This window comes from Dipodomys merriami, unplaced genomic scaffold, assembly GCF_024711535.1.
Source record: "Dipodomys merriami isolate MVZ:Mamm:240054 unplaced genomic scaffold, mDipMer1.0.p SCAF_368, whole genome shotgun sequence".
Lineage (NCBI taxonomy): Eukaryota > Metazoa > Chordata > Mammalia > Rodentia > Heteromyidae > Dipodomys > Dipodomys merriami.
Genome location: NW_027205248.1, coordinates 432400 through 454767, shown reverse-complemented (window position 1 = coordinate 454767; position 22368 = coordinate 432400). Strand labels below are relative to the sequence as shown.

The 22368-nt window shown below is 44.0% G+C and overlaps 1 protein-coding gene across 11 annotated transcripts in view; it reads right to left on the bottom strand.

The window, feature by feature from the left end:
• The window catches only part of Wnk1 (WNK lysine deficient protein kinase 1), an 88358-nt gene that overhangs the window by 24250 nt on the left and 41740 nt on the right, over positions 1–22368 (bottom strand). For 8 of the 11 annotated variants that reach the window (XM_069988824.1, XM_069988826.1, XM_069988825.1 and 5 more), the window contains 7 exons: positions 18727–18815; positions 16450–16669; positions 13574–13907; positions 12019–12206; positions 3927–4010; positions 2798–2956; positions 640–1098 (listed from right to left, as the gene is read on the bottom strand). In XM_069988824.1, coding sequence (XP_069844925.1) covers positions 640–1098; positions 2798–2956; positions 3927–4010; positions 12019–12206; positions 13574–13907; positions 16450–16669; positions 18727–18815 — 1533 coding nt within the window. The remainder of the gene's footprint in view (positions 1–639; positions 1099–2797; positions 2957–3926; positions 4011–12018; positions 12207–13573; positions 13908–16449; positions 16670–18726; positions 18816–22368) is intronic. The other 3 variants (XM_069988832.1, XM_069988833.1, XM_069988835.1) reach the window with 1 other exon arrangement.

Below are 22368 nucleotides of genomic sequence, written 5' to 3'. Positions count from 1 at the left end.
GCACGCACACACACACACACACACACACACACACACACAGAGGCACACAGCAGAGCAGCAGCCCACTCTCACTAACGACCTCAAGAACATTTGAAGATCATTCCTGAATGAGATGATAGACTGCCTACCATCCAGAGGGCAACATTCCATAACTACATTTAAAGGTGCTGCATCGCCTTTTCTGGAGATTAAAAATAGGACCTAGAGACTTAAATCCTTCTAAAAAACTACCTACCTTCTACAGCTCTTTTGTGGAAAAATGCAAAACACCTTCCAGGTATCAGTCATTCCCAGCCATATTATGGAAAGCTGATCCTTTATCACTGAATTCACATGCGTGTGTAGACGTGTGTGTGTGTGTGTGTGGACGTGCGCACGTGCAGCCTGACGTACTGCACCAACATCTAATATTCAAAGAATAACTCTTCAAGCTGCATCCTGAGGAAAATGGGTAAGGAACCAACAAACACCCACCCATCCTTTCCCAGGGTTTTTACCATTTTAGCTTCTCTAGTTGAGACCAGCAAGCCTCGCTACTGTTTTTCTGACTCTCAGCTACTAGATCTTCAAGTGCTTTATGGTCTGCTATTAAGAGTTAAACCCTCTAGTGCCCTCCTGTTGTGCGTGCTAGCGAAATACCTGGAAGAGAACATCTCCAGAGGGCAGAGGAAGCTCAGCAGCCTGTCCAAGGTTAGCTGGTATTCCCATGGACTGCACTGCCGGCTGGAGGAGCTGTGGGTGAACCTGACTTGGCAGCTGAGTGACAGGCTGCAGAAGGGTTGGCAGCGGACTAGGAACCACAGTGGATCCCCCCGGGATAGAAGCTGCCGTAGCAGATGAAGCCAAGGTGAGCAGAGGCTGATTAATGCTGGCTGCCATTGTGATGGGAAGGGATGAGAAGCCCGTCTGCGCCGCAGACACATGAGGAGTTGGCAGGGGGATCTGGGAGACGGGGTACGGGGAGAGTAAGGAGGTGGGGAGTGGCTGTCCCACAGGGAGGAAATGAGCACCAGAGTGGACTGGAACAACTGAGGGCTGTGTTGCGACTGGGATCTGAGGTTCGCCTTGGATAGTTGGCACTGGCTGGGGAACTGGAAGCTGGGAAAGTAAAGAAAAACAAAACAGACTTTTTAAAGCAAGGGCGCCAAAGCGAGACTTATGTGTCATTAGCCAGAGAGAGGGGGAACGGCCCCAACCAAACCCTGTGCACGTTAGTGTGAGTTAATATGCCGAGGAAGCACAGAGAAAGGGTAGCGGGAGACCAGTTCAGCCTGGACCAGAGGAGGGTCTTTCCACAGACAAGGCTTTGCTCGTTCATCTCCACCCCCAATTCACCAAAATGTTCCATCGTGAAATCTAGCATTACTTTTATGGCACTCAAACAGTCCTCCCTCCACTGTAATGAAGACCTCATCTATATTTATCTTCTCAAGTGTATGTGTGTGTTGTGAGATGTGAACTCAGGGCCTGGACACTGTCCCTGAGCTCGCGTGTGTGTGGTGAGATGTGGACTCAGGGCCTGGACACTGTCCCTGAGCTCGTTTGCTCAAGGCTAGTGTTCTACCACTTCCAGTTTTCTGGTGGTTCACTGGAGATAGGAGTCTCATGGACTTTCCTGCCTGGGCTGGCTTTGAACTGTGATCCTTGGATCATAGCCTCCTGATCACAGCCTAAGTAACTAAGATTACAGGCATGAGCCACCAGTGCCTAGCAATCCTCTTAATTTTTTTTTTATTGGTCATGGGGCTTGAACTCTGGGCCTGGGCGCTGTCCCTCGGCTCTTCAGCTCAAGGTGAGCGCTCTTACTACTTGAGCCACAGCGCCACTTCCAGTTTCCTGGTGGTTTATTGGAGATAAAGAGTCTCACTGCCTTTCCTGCCCCGGCTGGCTTTGAACCTCAATCCTCAGACCTCAGCCTCCTGAGTAGCTAGGATCACAGGTGTGAGCCACCAGTGCCCCAATTCTTCTTAATTCTTACGTCTAACGTATCTCTATAAAGTAGGTGTAATTACCCTCAAAGGACCTGGTCATACAACTGTCTTGGCAGTATGTGCCCACCGGTACAAAAACTGATGGTACAGTTTACAGTTGGTGGTAGACTGCTGCTGTCACAGCTTAGCTCTCCTAAGGGCATCTGAGGACACACGTCCTACCCGTGTGCACACATAAGCACACAGATAAACAAACCACTGTTCTACAAGGGCCCGCGCTGGCCTGGCACGAGTCTCATCTTCACCTGCTGGTGCCGGGAGGAGACAGCTTTCCTCAGGACGTCCCTGCCTGACCAGGGACATATAAAAAGGAGCTTTCCTCCATGACATCTCTGCCTGGCCATGGACCTAAAAGCAATGAAGCCAGAAGGGCACGGTGGACGGGAAAACCTCTGGGGCCTCAAGCCGAAACAAACCCTTCCTCCTCTTTTTCTCAGGTCTGTGTGGCAGCGAGGAAGCTCACAGTGATGCTCACCCCGCACCGGGGGAGGAGTAATGGGGAAGTCTATGTGGAACCAGCACAGGCGCAGACTGAGATTACCACGGAGAGCTGAACATTTCTAGAGGCGGTGACGAGACCAGGTCCTGAAGCATTTGTAGTTTATTCACTAGTTTTAGTGCGTCTATTTTGTATCAAACCGCCACACTACCAGTACGTATCTGTTAGCATTACATACTGCGTGTGTGCAAATGGAGTGCTTTTTGCTTTCCTATCACAGTAGACTGAGCAACTTCAGCAGACGCTTCACTATCAGGAGAGGAGGCGGAGTCTGACAGAGGATGTGCCTCAGCAATGTAGCGTGTACCTGTTTTCCAGCGGGCACTGGAGCTGGAGCTGGAGCTGGAGCTGGAGCTGGAGCTGGAGGCTGACCCGTGGGCTGGGCGGGAGCAGCATCGCTGGAGGGGACCACATGCGCACGTGTATACTGCACAGCCTGCTGAGGAGGGGCTGTCTGCTGAACTCCCTGTTGCAAGAATGAAACACTGATTTGGAGGCTTTGATACAAGAATTTGCTATGTTGCTTGGGCTCATCTTGCACTCCTGGGTCTTAAAAAGTGACCCTTCTGCCCTCTGCTTCTCGAGTAGCTGGGATTACAGACATGTACCACCCAGGCTCAGCCAGTAATTCTGTTTCACTTCAAATCAGCATTAGTTTACTTAAGTAAAGCCTCCAATATCTGTAAATTATGATAATTTCAGTACTCATGAAAAAACACAAATTCATCAATTCCCTCAAGTCAAACCCTCCACTCCCAAATCCCCTCACAGAATTTTCCTCAGATGTAAGCCCTTGTTCAAACCTTGAGCCACCATTAGATTTACTGACCCAATGTTGCTCTCACCACAACAGCAGGTGTTTGCAAAGACATTGAGACACCCTATCCAAATAACTCTTCCCAACCCCACCTGCCATAAAGCCTTCCCAATATCCCCCCAAGGCTCAGGGAACAGGGGACCTAATCGGATTGTGTTAAGTAGTTTAAATGGTGAGTTGTGGAGTCACAGCACGTGCACCTCTTGCAAACTTTAAGTTACTCAACCATCTCCAGGTCTCTTCTTTCACATCAGTAAAATGGAAGCAACACTAGCACCTACGTTTACAGCATTCCCAGGATATGGTGTTCCTAAACCATCACCCTGCTGGAGTTGATTCTTAAGTTTTATTCAATGCTTGTTAATAATTAAAAGGAGTATTTACTTCCTTTTCAAAAAATCTAGTGAACTGCACCAGCAATGTTATTTACAAAAGACAGATAGAGAAAGTAAAGCTGTGGCTCAAGTGGTAGAGCACTCAGCTCACCTGGAGCTGAAGAGCTGAGGGACAGCACCCAAGCCCAGAGTTCAAGCCCCATGACCGACGTTTAAAAAAAAAAAAAAAAAAGTAAATCTAACAAAAGACAGACACGTGTAAGAAGCAGCAAGGCACCTCTTACCTGTGGAGGATGCTGGGTGGTTTGGGAAGACAGAGCCCCTGTCAAACCACTTGAGGATGGCTGGCTCTGGCTCTGTCCCTGTGCCTAAAGGCAAAAAACAGACACACACTGGAGCAAAACATAAGGGGAGGGTGTGCAGGTCAGGTTTCTTGCAACACACACTCAAGCTCCTGAGATGTTTGCTTAACCACAGTGACACATTAACGTGACTGAGGATGTATGGGGGACATCCTTGGGGTAGCTTTGTGAGAAGAAGTTCACATCAAGAACATAGCACATATCTTACATCTCAACCCATTTTGGAAATCAGCTGGTAGTTAACCGTAACCTACCACAGCTCAGGCTCTCATTTTAGCCTGTCAGATCCACAATAAAACCATTACAAAAGTAATAAAGTTATCAATGCAGAAAACAAAATTTAATCTGAACGTTTAAGGAGAAAGAGTATTTGAGGATGCCATCTTGGTTCTACACCTTGTTAGTACCACAGGGAATTTTTTTAAAAATCAAAAACAGCAAATCAGTTATAATCAATTTCCTAATAACGCACAGCAATGGCTTTTGGCCAGGGGACAGGTGGCAGCATCTAGAGCCATTTCTGACCGTCACTAGTGGAGAGGGCTGCTGCTGCTAACCACCGGTGGGCAGAGGCCAGGCGGCTGCTAAATGCTCTGTGATGCGCAGGAGACCCTGATCCAACCCAGAACATCCACAGGGCTCCAACTATCAAGACATGGGAATTGAAATAAATGAGCAAGGGTGACATGAACGCAGGACCAGATAGACATTTAGAAAGAGGACATGAAAGGCCACATCTTTGTTGTTCCATTTCAATTTGGAAAAGGTTCTTGAAAGCTTATGTGAATCTATCACCTTCCACGGCAGCTTAAGAGTCTGCACTTGAAATTTGACTTTGGAAAGCTTCAAGAATGCCTGAGCAAGCACAGTAGGGGCTGACAATTTGACAGCTCATGGGGGTTTGCAGAATGCCTAGGCAGTCAAGTTTCAGGATCTTTTCTCTTTTTTGCTTCCAAATACTAATCTGATAGTCTAGGTACATTTTTGGAGTTGCTTATGCCTTTCTTGGGGGAGAACAGGGGAAGAAAGCAGGAATAGTATATAGTACTTTATAAAAAATAAAATGTATGGAAAATTCAAATGATATCCAATTGTGTAGTCTCTTGTGTAAACTACATATACACTTGACACATGTCAAAAGAATGTATGAAATAGGCCTGATTTCTTTAATCCTGAGTCCCATCCTTTTGGCTTCATTTACATCATGAGTACATACGCATCCACACAACTCAAATTTGAGACAGCACAGCCTGAGGCATCTACTCTTCCTGACTTAGAGTATTTTAAATTCTTCAAGCAAAAAAGTAAAAAGACCCACCATCTAGATTCTAACTTAATCACTAAAATCAGAATCAGCCCTTAATTTTCTAAATTATCTAGGCGTTTAAAACATAGTAATTTGTTTTGATACCATTTCAAAATGGTATTCATTTGTTAGTAAGTCCACCTGTTGCTTACATCCTCAATACTAATGAAAAAAAATCTGTGCTTTTAACTGGCATTCCAAAGAGTTTTCACTTTTCCATTTTCATCTTATAGTTACTTTTTTGTGTATTTTTAAAAAATAAAAACATAGTTTAGAGTATTTTACTTTAGTATAACCTTATAAATAACCAATGCTACATCAACCTTACGTTAAAGGCAACTGCATTTTCACTACTAATTGAAAATTCCAGTTACAGGGAGAGCAGTCACTGAGGATGACTGTTTAGCAAGCCAATCAGGTGGCTGCTGCCTTCATAGTTTGTTCTTAGGTACAAAGAAGTTATGACCTCCCAAAGATAGAGAAACTATCCTTCAGAAAACCCCAATTCAGGGAATGCAACGGTGCACAGTAGGGTAGTTTAAGAGAACTGCAGAAGTTTTCCTATAACCTGTGGGTGGGGTGCAGATCCTCCTGAGGGAAACGAGGCAGGAAAGACCTGCTGCGATGTGGTTCCTTGGGGGAAACAGAAGAGAAGCGGGGGCTCCTGAAACACTGTCTGAGGCAGACGGATAAAGGATAATGAGACGTCCGAGCCCAAAGGTGCAGCAGCCCCTCCTGTAGGGGGAGGTGACTGAAAATCACTGGGGTCTGAAGAAGTGATTTGTGAAGAGTCACTGGAGTATTCTGGGCTCCCTATCGGCCAGTTCTGTCCAGTAGGCTCTTCCATAGAAATGGCCAGCTCAGGGACAGGGTGGCCCCGCTGCTCGGTCCCGGGCTGCAGGTGGCTGTGTGACCCCACCGACTGAGAAGGTGTGTCTTCCTGTCCCGAGTCCACTGCAGCCTGGAAATTTTGGTAGACACGTTGAGGTAAAATCCCACCTCCTTCTCCCGAAGAGGAGCTTGGTGTTTGGGCGTGAAATTCGAATACACAGTTGCTTCTGCCCTCAGAGCTCTGAGTGAGCACAGCTGGTGCAGAATGAGGAATAAAGACAGGGTGGAATTTTAGACGTGTAGCGTCTGTGCTGTTAGGTGCAGAAGAACTAGAGAGGGGCGATGCTGAGTTCAATGCAGACTCTAACCTCAAATTCTGAACGTGTCCTACCAGGAAAGCCTGCCCCGATGGAAAGTCAAAGACAGAATTTAGGGTGGGGCCCCCTTGCACTGGCTTCTGCTCGGGAATCTGTTTCACAGGAGTTGAAAGCACTGGTGAGCTGTAGGAGAAGCCCTCATACTGTTCTGCCACCTGGGCCTGATAATGGACCCCGGCTAGATACACTGTTTCCTGAGGAATGAAATAGTGAGCATCTTCTGGTAGCACCAGGCCTGGTCTGTAGTCACTGTATGCTGGAGCTGGCTCAAAGGCGGGGACGACCTGTAACTCACACAGCTCTCCAGGGACTCTGCCGGCTGCGGCACCCAACATGACCACAGCCTCTGGTGTCCAGTTAGGCGGGCTGCCACCAGGTGGAAGGAGAGTCTGGCCAGCTGTCCTCAGCAGCGGCTGGAAGTGGCGAGTTTGGGCTTCCAGGAAGGAGGTGCTCTTACGCCGCTGGGAAATGGCTACTTTCGGTGAAGAGGTGGGAGGTGGTGAAAAAGAAACTGGACGTTCATGAATAGTTGGGAAAAATATCTGTGACTCTGGGTATGTTGGGGTCCCCCCACACGGATGCGCCACGGACTGAGGCTGTATCAACATGAATAAGACAAGTAATTCATACATTCATATGTGAAATTACAACAGACATGCACAACTGGACAGTTCTGTGTAACCCTGTGAAACGGTTACACCAACTCTAATAAGGAAGTAACGAGGCTTCTGGAAGTTATGTGCAAAATCAAAAACCCATTAAATACATCCAGGGCCAATAAATCAGTCTGTGGGACTCTTTGCATCAGATAAGAGCTGCTTTTCTGCAACTTTCCTGACTCAAAGGGAAAGAAGACTAAACTTCCTAAGTGCTTATTCCATTTTACCTAAAATTATTGTCTGCTCTTAAGACATCTGAAAGAAAAACAAATGTTAACGGGTAATAATGTATTCTTTAAAGGGTAAAAATACTTTTCAGTGTGCTAAGTTTCTTACATTCTTACTATCCTGTGCTGTTTAATGGGTTATTTTTCATTCACTAATAATATGTCTTCTAAACGGAAATCAGGGGGCTGGAAGTGCGGCTCACATGGTAGAGCATTTGCCTCGCCAACACTGGCCTGGAGTTCAAACCCCAATACTAGAAATCGGAGGAGCTCTTTGGTGGCTTATAAAGACATATGAACCTAGTAGGTAGGTACACACCTGTAATCCCAGCATTCTGCAGGTTAGGCAGGAGGATTCTGAGGGCCAGGCTAGCCTAGACCACATAGCTACACTCTGCCTCCAAATTAACCAAAAACAACAGAAAGATAATTTATCTTCCTCATATCTCAAAGATATTTCATTATTGTGGGAAAAATAAAACAGCTTTACTGATACATAAAACAGGTTAAAGATGCCAATCACCAAAAATTGTTCAATAAATGATTAGGACTAAAGGCCGTGAATTTACTGACCTGGTATCAAGTCTCTAAATCAGGTGAAATGGATAATAAAAGGATCAGCCCATTTAATTTAGGAGTACATTTTGTTTCTAGAAGCAATTTCTGATGTAAGATTAAATGTAGAATCCTAGCTCGTCAAACACAATATACACTACAGCAATGCATGACTCCTTTTAAGGAGATCAGCTCCATTCGGATTAGAGAAGATGCCCATCACATAAGCAAAGTGATTCAAATATTCAAAATGGCTAAAAAAGAATCTCTATTTCAAATCAGAACGTTCATTTTACTGACTGTTTATTCAAGGTATGTCCTAAATCCATGTAACATTATATAATCATCTTAATTAAAAAAAAAAAAACTGAAGGTTACAGGACTGATAGTTGGGGTTATTAAGTTATTCTGTCTGGAAAAGCAGTAGCAAGGTCCCACAGAACTTAAGGCAATTAGAAGAAAATCACAGACATTAATGGAGCCAAAGAATGTCATATATACTAAATAAAATTAGCATCCAGGCCCCATCCTACTCAACTCAAGAAAAAAATACATCCTATGAGGAAACATTTTGCAACTTGTAGTTTGAAGGATTATTTTACATGAATGGTTACATTCAAGTCAACTTTCACTCTTCAATTGTTCTTTACTAGGGTTAAAAAAAAAAAAAACAGACTGAGGCAGGAAAGTCTGTGAGACTCTTAATCATAGAAAAAGCCTGAAGTGGCACCGTGGCTCAAGTAGTAGAGTGCTAGCCTTGAGTGAAAAAGAGCTCAGGGACAGCGCCCAGGCCCAGAGTTCAAGCCTCAAGACTGGCCAAAGAAAAAAAAAAGGGGGGGGGGGGACACTCTCATTAAGCTTCAATAATATCCCTTAAAAATAAACTAAGGAGGAAACCAAAACATTTGGGTAATGTCTGATAGTTGTTTTGTTGGTTATGCCAATAATCAGTTGTAAATTTAAATATAAATGCCTTTTGCTATGACATGAAAATACAAAAACTTTGTGTGTGGAGGATAATATAATAAAAGCTAAAAATTTTTTTGATAAAAGCTAAATTTTATTGGGTATATGTTGATACGTGCACACTATAAGACTGTAAGTATTCCTTCTTATTACCTCCTTGATTTTTATTCTCCTTAAGAACCTGATTACAAAATATTTCCTATAGGAATAACGATTATTCTAAAGCACATATTCAAGTTAATAGTTTCATTTTGCTCTACGTTCAATTTCTCTATCAAGTCTTGGTGCCTGGATGTATTTGCGGGTAATAACTGAGTTACATACAGTAGTGACAAAGAGGGAGGGCAGGCTGGAGCGTCGGTGCTTGCGCTGAGAGGCAGAGTGCATGGGCAGGACACTCTCCAGGGCTCTAGAGAGCTTTTCGGCAAAACTCTCCTCAGGGGCAGTCCGAAGGAGGGGAGGAGAAGGAGGCGCAGCTAGCACTGGTGGTGGGGTGGAAGGAACGCTGGGAGGGATGCAGGACAGAGAAGGAACAGCACAGAGATGGGGAACACAAAGCGACATGCTATGGCCACGACGAGGCTAAACAGAAAACAAACACACATGAAAACAGAACAACACAATACACAGTGCTAACAGGGCAGTTAGCATGAAGAAATGTCCCATCCTCCCCACCCCACACCCTGACTCCCAAAGCACCTGGACAGATCTCAACTACCCTCCCTACTCCAGTGTTTCCGGTGGGTGCCCACAATTCCTGAATATTCTGAAACACCCACCATTACAAGTGTGTGAATAGTAAGACTGAAAGTAGCAGATAGAGAAAATGATGAGTATCGGTTTACAGTTTCTGTAAACTTAGCAAGATTAAAGAGGAATGAATTCTATTAGGTATATTACAAGATTGGGGAGATTTTAAGAGATCGTTTTGCAAGAACTGTGGAAACTTGAGGAAAGGATTCTTATTTCTATTTTAGAATGCATCAGAGTAAAAAGTGGTTAGCTTACAGTATTTTAGTACTCTTGCCAATCTTTTGCTGCAAAAGTAAAAATCATTATCTACTAAGGAAAAAGTACAGCATTCCTGAAGAAATTGACAACAGGATATAGGAAATATTTTTTACTCTTACTAAACACCTTCAGTGTTTTCCTAGGATAGCTGAAATTAAACTTAGATTTACTAGTCTTAAGCTCAAAAGAAAGTGTCTGCTGCTGCCCGTGAACAGCGGGTCTGAGAAAGGCTGCCTGAGTTATGTTTTTTCCTTTTCCCAAACTGGCTGCAAAGAAGGCCTTATGCCCAAGTACCACTATGTATCATCATGATACTTTACTGTTTGCATTTTTTAGCCCTAGTTTCTTTCTCTAATTTTTAAAATGTCAGTTACAATTTTTATGTATCATTGTAAGCCTTGGTGAATCCTTTCTAGCATAAGAACAATTATAAACTTCCTTAATTCTTCAAAATACCTCCACAGAATACTGTCATTAAAAGATAAGAGTTCTACCTGCTTTGAGAATACCTGCTAAAGGTAGCTATGTTAGTGGTTCAAGCATGTAATGCCTTCATAAGTGATCAATATAAAAGAAATCAATATTTGTAACCCTGTAATGAGGGAAGTCAAGAGTAAGAAATCATAGTCTGAAAATCTAATTTTATGTTTCAGGGGAAAAGGAAAAAACTATTAGAACTAAGATAGAAACTGGTTAAGAAATGCTGACAAGTAATATTTGCCAAAACACAGGAACAGGCCTTCTGTGTAGTCATTATAAAGCAATTCGGCCCTCTGACTGCCCTTGAAGGTTAGACAGTTTAAAAAAAAAAGTAGTGTGTTAGTGGGTTTCTTTGTGTTACTACAGCCATTCATCCGAAGACCTAGCCAAAGCAGGACTGAGCAATGGACTTGAAACAAGTGTCTTCTATTTCAAGCACAGAAGACCAGAGCAAGCAAAAGAGAAAAGATTTTCTTTTAATGAGAAGCAAGAATCCGTAACATTCAGAGTAAAAGCCTCGTGAAGTGAAAAAGAATCAGTCTACGTAAAGAGCTCAGTACCCAAGACAAGTGCTATAAAATGACTAGCTACTATCACCATGTCCTTTCTGAGGCCTCTGGTGTATTTTGGAATCAGCAAGTGAAAACGAGGTCTATTATTTGATGACCAACCTCTTCTAACATTCTCATGACAAGCAAAAGTGAGTAATAATGCATATGTATACATTTATACACAGACCAGCAAATAGTTTTGAAATGACTTCTGCAAACTAGCTCCAAAAATAATCAGTAATAAAACAGATACCAAATAAAGGGAACAGCAAATGAACGTATACTGGGGAAGGAACCTCTGTTCAACACAGACTTTAAAGGCAAAAACACGCATAGCAACTGATGATCAAACTCAATACAAGCGCTGAAGGAAATGGTCATACAAATACAGGGTCCTTCACTATATTGACATGCAACATTCTGGAATGGTTCAAAGGCTTACCTGTCTCTTTATAAGATATGAAATCTTACAGAAAACACTTATTATTTTAATAAGCTTTTAAAGAAAACTCTCCTTGCCCCACCCCCAAATTGTCTGTATGTCTAGTTGATGGTGCTTTGAACAGTCTCCCTGTGCAGTGTGGAAAATTCTGTCTACATCTGGGCATAGCTGCCTCACACGGGCAGCTCAGGTGCTTCTCGCACACTGCCGTGTCTCGTCTGCAGGAGACGCTCCAGCTGCACGGCGTCTGCCGCCGCCCCTCAGCGTCTACGGGGGCTGAGTGATTCCAAGTGCCCCTACCATACCAGAACCTGCAGGTGCCAGGTCTCAAAAAAAGTGGTGAATGTTCCCACCGAACCTACAAACATCTTCCTGTGGAGCCCGAAAAGCCTCTTCACATTGCTAATGATATTCAGTGTAAATGCTGTGTCAAAACAGACTTTTTTTTCTTTAGCATTTTAGTGTTTGAATTTACCACTGTCGAGCCCACAAATCCAGAGGGCTGACTGCATACATTTGTCTCTATTTTCTACTTGGGAGTCGCATTACTGCCCGAGTCTGGCTGAGTCCCCTCACAGTAGCACCAGAGTGTGCTGTGCCTCTACTCACCATGCTTGTGGGTGGGTAGACCCCGTGGGTCTGTGACTGTGCTTGCACAGGAGAAGCTGTGTGCCCTGGAACTGCACCTGCTGAGTGTGTCTGCTCATGCTGGGAGCCAAGTGACACTGTCTGCTGGCTGCTCACTCGAGATTCCGTGAAGATGGACGATCCCTGACCACTGTCAATGGTCCCATCCGCTGGAGAAGAACCCAACCACGGGAGGGGATGAGAATGATCATAAAGGAAGCTGACATTTTCCTAACCACTTTACATCAGGGTTAACTGACTTCTTTGCACAAAATAAACTAAAAAAATTTTTTTTAAAGAAATGGAGATCTATCTTATTAACTGTCTATATTTAAATAAGGAAATCATATAGGGGAGAAGTTTGGGGGTTTTTTTGGTTGGTTGTGGGCTTGCACTCTGGGCGTGGGCCCTGTCCCCGAGCTCTTCAGCTCAAGGCTGAGGCTCTTCCACTTAAGCTACAGTACCACTTCTGGTTTTCTGAGTGGTTAACTGGAGATAAGAGTCTCAGACTTTCCTTGCCTGGGCTAACTTTGAACTGTGATCCTCAGATCTCAGCCTCCTGAGTAGCTAGGATGACAGCCGTGAGCCACTGGCGCCTGGCATAGGGGAGAAGTTTTAAACTTAAAAAAATTCACAGAGCTGGGAAGGTGGCTTAGTGGTACAGTGCTTGCCTAGCATGCATGAAACCTGGGTTTGATTCCTCAGTACCACATACACAGAAAAGGCCAGAAGTGGCTCTGTGGTTCAAGTGGTAGAGTGCTAGCCATGAGCAAAAGAAGTTCAGGGACAGCATCCAGGCCCTGAGTTCAAGTCCTAGGACTGGCCAAAAATAACTAAATAATTAAAATTTAGTATCATCTGAAAGAAGGGGGGGGGGGGGGGAGGGATCTGGTCGTAGGGCCTGAACTCTGGGCCTGCGTGCTGTCCCTCAGCTCTTCAGCTCAAGACTAGCGCTCTACCACTTGAGCTACAGCGCCACTTCTGGCTTTTTTCTTTTTGCTTATGTGGTGCTGAGGAATCGAACCCAGGGCCTCAGGCATGCAAGGCAAGCGCTCTACCACTGAGCCACCTTCCCAGCCCCTGTAAGGAAATCTTAACTTTAATCTAGCTTTCAAAAGTTTGCCTAGGAAGACTTGTGGCCTGGTATTAAGCAGTTAATTTAATAACTCTTGATCTCATTAATGTTTAGTCCATTTACCATTTACCTTTGCTACAAGAACCAAACTAGGTTAGTAGGAATAACCTGAAGTAGCTAACTTGTTCGTTCTTCATTAATTGCCACTTATCTTAAACTTTTTAGAATTATAATCCTTAAATATGAACACCCAAAATGTTACAACAGTTGAGATTATTTCATATCTTACTGACGTTCCTCAATGTCTCATCCTTCTGTTCTACTGGTCATGGGCATGAGAATAAAAACAGAAGACAGCAACCACTTCATACATTTTTAAGTTATACACTGAATTAATCATTCAAAACAAGACGCTACCCAGCACAATTCACTAGCATGTTCATCTACACCCCAAACACTCACACAGCACAGATACACCGGGCTGTGGATACTGTAGTTGTTGATGCTGGTCTGCCTCGGGTTCTTCAGGCTCTACTTGTGTCGACACGGACGCAGAGGTGGTGGGGGCCGTAGGTGCGCCGGTGCCAGCAGGAGGGGTCTGCTGGGTGCTGGTCTGGGAAGCACTCGACTGCTGCTCCACCTGCTGCCGGACACCATTCTCTTCCTGTCTTCGTTTCTCCTGCTCCTCCCGCACCTGCTGCCGCTGCTCTCGTTTCCTCTTAATCAACGACACTCTGTCTTTGATAGCTTTAGCCATGGTCTTATGATCACCTTCACAGACATACCCAGACTCTACCTACAGAAAGAAATGGGGTATCAAAAGAACAATGAAACCAACAAAGGCACCGCAGACAGCAGGGAGGTGATGGCCACTGCTATGGCTGCCCTGTGGCACACACTTCCCACCGCCAGGGTGGGTTCCCCGCTGCGGGTGCCGCCATTCTACGACTCTACTCCAGTGGATGTTCACAACTCTCACTGCTCTTCGTCCTTTCAATAGGCAACCTCTTATCCAGCTGAAACAATGGTGACAAGTGTATGTGTTTAAGGGTGATGAAATACAGTCATTATATTAAATGTACATTATGTAAAAGTTCAACTACACAACTTGAGGGTATGGATGGGACTGGGAAGGATGGGGAGAATGGAAGGGTAACATCAATCAAAATACACTGTACTCATAATCCGACTTGTGAAACTGAAACTCCTTTGGACAACTACTTTAAAAATTAAAAAAAAAAAAAAAAAAAAACAGTAAGTCAGGTGCCAGTGGCCCCCACCTATAATCCTAGCTACTCAAGAGGCTGAGATCTGAGGATCTCAGTTCAAAGTCTGCCTAGGCAGGAAAGTCCGTGAGACTTAGCTCCAATTAACCACTAACAATCTTGAAGTAGGGTTGTGGCTCAAGTTACAGAGCACTAGGTTTTAGCAAAAAAGCTCAAGGAACAGCACCCAAACCCTGGGTTCAAGCCCCAAGACTGGCACACACCCAAAAAACTCAAGCAATAAAAAAAGCCAACTACCAATAACGTGTGTGTGTGTGTGTGTGTGTGTGTGTGTGTGTGTGTGTGTCTGCGTGCACGCGCGTGCGTGCCAAGAATGGTGGTGGCTCAAGCCTGTATTCCTAACCACCGGTGAGGCAGAGCTCAAGGGATTATGGTTCAAGGTCAGCCCCAATAAAAAGCTGGTGATTCCATCTTAACCGGAGTGGGATGGGTCATGTATGGTTATAATCCCAGCTCTGGGGAAGCACAGTGGCTGACAGTGGTGTGTGCTTGTCATCCCCAGGGATACCAAGAGGCACAAATAGGAGGATTGCAGGACAGGTTAGCCTGGCATAAAACCAGGCCCTACTACAAAAATAACCAATGGTGCCAGGCACCAATAGCACATGCCTGTAATCCTAGCTAGTCAGGAGGCTGAGATCTGAGGAATGCGGTGCAAAGCCAGTATGGGTAAGGAAATCAGTGAAATTTTTATCTCCAATTAACCAACACAAAGCCTGAAGTAGAGCTATGGGTCAAGTGGTAGAGAACAAAATCACAGGGATGGAGTCCAGGCCTGCGGTTCAAACCCCATGACAGGGCTGGGAAGGTGGCTCAGTGGTAGAGGGCTTGCCTTGCATGCATGAGGCCCTGGGTTCGATTCCTCAGTACCACATAAGCAGAAAAAGTTGGAAGTGGTGCTGTGGCTCAAATGGTAGAGTGATAGCTTTGAGCTGAAGAGCTGAAGGACAGCACCCAGGCCCAGAGTTCAGGCCCCACGACCAACCAAAAAAAAACCCAAAACCCCATGACAGGCAGACAGGAACACAGGCACGTGCGCACATGTGCGAGCACGCACACACAAAGTATTGCTTTTATACCGACTCTAACAGGCAACTACTACTGTATGGTTCACACTAGACATATTCTATGAATATCCTGGCATAACTGGCTATTTTAGGCACTTTAGCAAACCTAACTTGGTAAAGGGGTAAAAGGTTTTCCTGTTAGCAAAAGTGATCTTTTACATATACCGGAGGTGAGAGTATACCAAAAACTACTAACAATTAATCTGGAAAACTTTCAAAGTAAAAAATAGTTGATAGCATCACATTGTTTTACAAGGCTTCTGTAATTATGAGTCTAAGGTGAACTGATAGAAACAACTTTTAAGTGGCGAATGGTGGCACATGCCTATAATTCTAGCACTATAGAGGCTGAAGAAGGAGAATTCTGAGTTCAAAGCCATCCTGGCTATATATGAAGATCCTGTCCCAAATAAACTACTCCAAAAGAAGCAAACTAAAATTATAACTTCCCTTAGAACTGAAGACTTATGCAAATTATTAGTCATTCAACCTCAAAGACTTTGAAAATGACTTTACTATGTGTTCTTTTTTTTTGTTTTTGTCGGTCGTGGGGCTTGAACTCTGGGACTGAACACTGTCCCTCAGCTCTTCAGTTCAAGGCTACTGCTCTACCACTTGAGCTACAGCGCCACTTCCGTTTTTCTGGTGGTTTATTGGAGGTAAGAGTTTCACAGACTTTCCTGCCCGGGCTGGCTTTGAACTGCAATCCTCAGATCTCAGCCTCCTGAGTAGCTAGGATGACAGACGTGAGCCATCAGTGCCCGGCTTCACTATGTGTTCTAATTCTATCATCCATCCCTACAGATTTTCAAAAGAACACAAACAAGGGACTTACTACACAAGTATAATATTTGGGCCAACACTTTATGCTGAGACATAACAGAATTCATTACTTCATAAATTCCTGTAAGCCCAGCAGCACCAATATATGTAGATATATGTAAATATACAGCAACTGCTAAATGGCTGATTAGTGTCAATTTACCATTTCTTGAGCAACATCTTCTGGCACATCTCTCTCCAAGTCAAAGGAAAATTCAATAGCTTCATTGTCTTTGTACTTCCCCTTTAATTTCTTAATATCTTCAATACGCAGCCATAACTTAATAGCTATCTTTTCTCCATCGTCTTCTTCAGCTAATTCTACCCGTACCCCTGTTTCCTCCTGGAAGAAGGCATGGTTCAAAAGATCTTTGATGGAATATCTTCCAAAGAGAGAGAAGAGAGACACAGTATCAGTACTATGAAAAGAAAATTTTCGCCGGGTGCCGGTGGCTCATGCCTGTAATCCTAGCTACTCAGGAGGCCGAGATCTGAGGTTCATGGTTCAAAGCCAGCCTGGGCAGGAAAAGCCGTGAAACTCTTATCTCCAATAAACTACCAGAAAACCAGAAGTGGCACTGTGGCAAGTGGTAGAGGGCTAGCCTCGAGCTGAGGGACAGCGCCCAGGCCCAGAGTTCAATCCCCATGACTGTCCAGAGAGAGAGAGAGAGAGAGAGAGAGAGAGAGAGAGAGAGTGAGAGAGAGAGAGAGAGAGAAGATAATTTTATTTGAGAAAGGGCCTCACTGTTGCCAGTGTGGCCTCCCACTCCCGAGCTCAGGCAGTCCTCCTGCCTCAGCCTCTCAAGTGCTAGAAATAGAGGCATACATCATGGCACCGTGAACAAAGAACTTTCAAATGTATCTGGTTGTTAATTATATAAGACTGTATAAGATAAGGAAAAGCCTATAACTCATGTCTACATATTAGTCTATTTGAACATGATTTGAACAGTCATACTCCTAAGTTATACAATGGCATAATCCATTTTATGAGTAAGAGGTAATAGTAATAATTTTAAAATCAAATAATGCAATCTCATTAGGGTTATGACAAGGGATACATAAAATTTCAAAGTATCAAAGTACCACTGAACCCTTTATACAGCATTTTGTAACTAGCAACAACAACAAATACCCAAGGAGCTATCTCCTTGTCATTATGAAATAAAGGCTCAAAGAGGTTAAGAGTCTCACTCATAGTTTTAAAGCTGTCATTGATGTAATCAAAAGTAGACGTGAGCCGGTGCTGGTGGCTCACGCCTATAATCCTATCTACTCAGGAGGCTGAGATCTGAGGATCGAGGTTCAAAGCCAGCCCGGGCAGGAAAGGCCATGAGACTCTTATCTACAATAAACCATTAGAAAACCAGAAGTGGCCTCTGTGTCTCAGGCAGTAGAGCACTTGCCTTGAGCTCAAGAGCACAGGGACAGCACTCAGGCCCAGAGTTCAAGCCCCACAACTGCCAAAAAAAAAAAAAAGTAGATATGAAAAGAAGGTACTAGGCAAGCACAAGATATAATGCGGGAAAAATCTACAAAATAAAACTTTTCCCTAGCTTCCCACCTTCTCCTAGAGAGATCTCTATTTACCTCTATAAATCTTTTCAATTTGTGGACAAGGCAAGAAAGGCTATTGTATAACACCTTTCTTTAGACAAAATAGTTTCAAAATACCAGTAATCTACTAAACTGTTCCATCCAGAAAACAAAGAATAATATATTATAAGTCCCCAAAAACAAATATTCCTTTGTTTGCAGTAAAAGGAATTTTTACTTTTTTAAGGACGCAGTGTATATAAAAACAGAAACTCAAACTACCTAGTGAAGTGTTGTTACGATCATGATATTAAGCTCTTCCAAATAACAAAGTCATAAAAAGAATATGAGACTAGAGCTGTGAAGATAGCAATTCTTTAATTTGGTTGATATACCTGGCTGCTCTCGTTTTTTCAGGGGTAGATTATAGTCAATTTACAATTTCTATTTGTATTAGGCTGGATACTTTTTCTTTTTTGGCCAGAAGCAGGGATGGTGAAGGCAGATTATTTTTCAAAACCAGATTTTGGACCCTTGCCCTGCCTTACGGGAGATGAGTCAGCTCTATGGCAGATCAGATTCTGGCCACTCCTGTTAGTGCCAGTGTCTGAGCCAGATCTCCTCCCAAGCCTCGGGTGAAGTCTTCTCTTTTTACTCAAAGGAATTTTGCTGTTTTGCTCTTCTTCAGTTTTGGAGTAAGAACAGGAAACCAAGGCCTATAAAGCGGCTCTCACGGAGGCTTCATTTAAGGTGGTTCTGGCTTACCTCAACCCCGCTAAGCCTCACTTCTACAATGGTAGGGGCTCCACGGTGCGAGCAGAAACACAGGCATCAGTCTGTGCAGAGGGAGCACTGCACTTAGCAGGGAATTTGTGTTTAAGCCAAAACACGGGACACAACTCACCTTTCATCTTTGTTTTGTCTTATGCAACCTTCAATGATTTCTTTCACTTCAGGAATTGCTACTTTGTCAAAACTTGCTGGCTTCACCCCCTGAAAACCAGAAATTTAGGCACAGAACAGATTAATAAGGCTGGAAATGTGGCTTAGTGGTAGAGTGCTTGCCTAGCAAGCATGAAGCTCTGGGTTCAATTCCTTATTACTACATAAATAGAAAAGGCTAAAGAAGAGGGGCTGGGAAGGTGGCTCAGTGGTAGAGCGCTTGCCTTGCATGCATGACGCCCTGGGTTCAATTCCTCAGCACCACATAAACAAAAACAAAAACAAAAACAAAAACAAAATAGAAGTGGCGCTGTGGCTCAAGTGGTAGAGTGCTAGCCTTGAGCTAAAGAGCTAAGGGACAGCGCCCAGGCCCAGAGTTCAGACCCCACGACCTGACCCCCCCCTCCCAAAAAAAAAGGCTAGAGAAGAGGTGCTGTGGCTCAAGTGGTAGATGCTAGCTTGGAGCAAAAAGCTCAGGGACAGTGCTCAGGCCCTAAGTTCAAGCCCCAGCACTAGCAAAAAAAAAAAAAAAAGAGTAAGAAACACTTTGACATGGTCACTCACTCCTATATATGGCAAGGAGAAAACTGGCTTCTTCCAGACAAAGGAAGTTATTGGCTAACCAGAAAGCCACACATTCTAATCTGCTAGAAAATGTTTTGTTTAACCCAGCATGCTAATACTTGACTTATATCAACAGCTACTTGAACCAAATCCACCTATGTGTATGAATGAGCAGGGCTTCACAGGCAACAAGTGGTTATGGTATCTTACAATACTTCAACTAGAGTAAGACTTAGGGGCTGGACCTGGCTCACCAGGATGACTAAACCAAATTGTCCTGTGCACAGGAAACACATCCAATGTGGAGTGATACATTGTACTTGACTCTCACAAAAGATAAACTTAAGGAAAAGATTAGCACCATCTGATATAATACTAACTAGAACATCACAGTAATCATTTAGAGTCTTCATGAAGTGCAAATTCTTGGAACATAAAACTTGCAGCAAGCCAGGCATCAGTGGCTCACACCTATAATACTAGCTACTCAGGAGACTGACGTTTATTTATTTATTTTTTTTGGGGGGGGTCCAGTCGTGGGGCCTGAACTCTGGGCCTGGGCGCTGTCCCTCAGCTCTTCAGCTCAAGGTGAGCGCTCTACTGCTTGAGCCACAGTGCTACTTCCGGCTTTTTCTGTTTATGTGGTGCTAAGGAATTGAACCCAGGGACCCATACATAGAGGCAAGAGTTCTACCACTGAGCCACCTTCCCAGCCAGAAGGCTAAGAGCTGAGGATCACAGTTCAAAGCCAGCCATGGCAGGAAAGTCCATGAGAATTTTATCTCCAATAAACCACTCAGAAAACCGGAAGTGGAGCAGTGGCTCAAGTGGTAGAGCGCTTGCCTTGATCTCAAGAGCTGAGGGACAGCGCCCAGATCCAGAGTTCAAGCCCCATGACAAAAAAAAAGCCAGAAGTAGAGCTGTGGCTCAAAGTGGTAGAGCACTAGCCTTGAGTTCAAGCCCCAGGACAAACCAAAACAGGAGCTTCCAGCAATGGGTAGAAAACATAAAAATGATGTGGGAGCCAAATGCTATCATCTGAGAGGTAAGCAGATGGAAGATAATTCCTATCTAATGACACATGGATTAAAATTTAAAAAGTCTGATTCTTAATTCCCATCTAGTAAAACATGGATTAAAACAGAAAAGTCACATTCCTAATTCCCACCTAATGACACACTGAATACAAGAGTTCAAGGGGCTGGGAAGGTGGCTCAGTGGTAGAGTGCTTGCCTTGCATGCCTGAGGCCATGGGTTCCATTCCTCAGCACCACATAAGCAAAAAGAAAAAAGCCGGAAGTGGCGCTGTGACTCAAGTGGTAGAGTGCTAGCCTTGAGCTGAAGAGGTGAGGGACAGCGCCCAGGCCCAGAGTTCAGGCCCCACGACCGGACCAAAAAAAAAAAAAATGTAGACAAGAGTTCAAGAAGCTGTACCAGCATCTTGTCCAAATGGTGCTATTGGTCTACAAACACAGCAATAGGGAAAAATAGTCACCTGAATATACTGAAACTCTAACCGTAATCTCAGGGACAGAGACAATTAGTGACTATGTATAGCAGGTAACTCCTCCCTGGTGTCAAGGAAACACAGCAGCAGTAGTGCATAGACAGTCCACACCGCAGTGTGGACTGAGACCTGCACAGCTTCAGTCACCTGCAACCAGCTGCAGCTAGAAGACGCAGTTTCTTGGATTTTGCTCAAGGAAAGACCTCATCTGTGTAACTTTTATTATGTAATCATTCTTTATTAAGTCATTATTGCTAGTCTCTTGCTGTGCCTAATTTGTAAAGTAATAAGCTTTATCATAGTATATATAGCTACCTAAGCCAGACTCTATGTTGGGTTCAGGACTCTTAGACCTTTCTGGCACCCACTGTGGGTGGACACGAAATGGTTAGCACATGGCCCCCTAATCATCAAAGCTGTACCCAGAACTGGAGACCTTACCCCTAGGGCTAACTGTTCACACAAGACTGTGAAGTAGGGCTGACTCAAAATTTACGTCTATGAATTTTAAAGTCAAGCACTGGTGGCTCACATCTGTCCATCCTAGCTCCTCAGGAGGCTGAGATCTGAGGATCGAGGTTCAAAGCCAGCCCAGGCAGGAAAGTCCATGAGACTCTTATCTCCCATGAACCACCAGAAAACTGGAAGTGGCGCTGTGGCTCAAGTGGTAGAGTGCTCACCATGAGCTGAAGAGTTGAGGGACAGCGCCCAGACCCAGAGTTCAAGCCCCACTACTGGCGAAAGAAAAAGAAAAGGAAAGAAAGAAAGAAAAGAAGGAAGGAAGGAAAGAAAGAAAGAGAGGGGGGAAGGAGGGAGGGAGGGAGGGAAGAAGAGAGAAAGAATCACAGGAACTGCAATCAAATGTCCTATCCAGATTGAAAAGTCTTTGGAATAAAATTTGCTAGCCCAAGGCCATCTTGGATTTCAAATCATGATTATAAGTAAAAATTTCTCTTGAATCTTCATTTATTTTCATTATCCTAAATATTTTTTTAAAATTCTCTCATTAACCCTGTCTATGCAAGCCTATATGCACTCAAGACTATACAAATGGTAATAAAAAAATTGTAATGAATACTCCTAAGCAGAAATGCTAGAACAAATGGCACAGAAGACAGAGCAAAACCAACACGAAACAGAGATAATGCAAAATCAACAAGTGTGCATAGCACAATTGCAAATCTATTAAGTTATGCTCTTTCCTAACCTAGAGCCACATTTGCACAATTTCCACACCAGTGTTACACAACATATTCAGATGCCACTGTTGCCTTAGAAGATGTAAGAGATTGGAGGCATGGCTACTAAGGTCAAGTCTTGGTCTCAGATGGGGGGGGGGGGGGCAGTAAGGTATTATAAGTGTTCAGGAAGCCAATAAAGAGACCTGTTCACTATGTTGAAAATGAATTATACAACTAGTGGTTGGGGTAAGAGGGAAAAATGGAGAGAACAAAGGAAGGGATAACATTATCCAAAAAGAAACATATTCTTATGTATGTAACTGTAACACCTTTGTATATATCACTTTCGTAA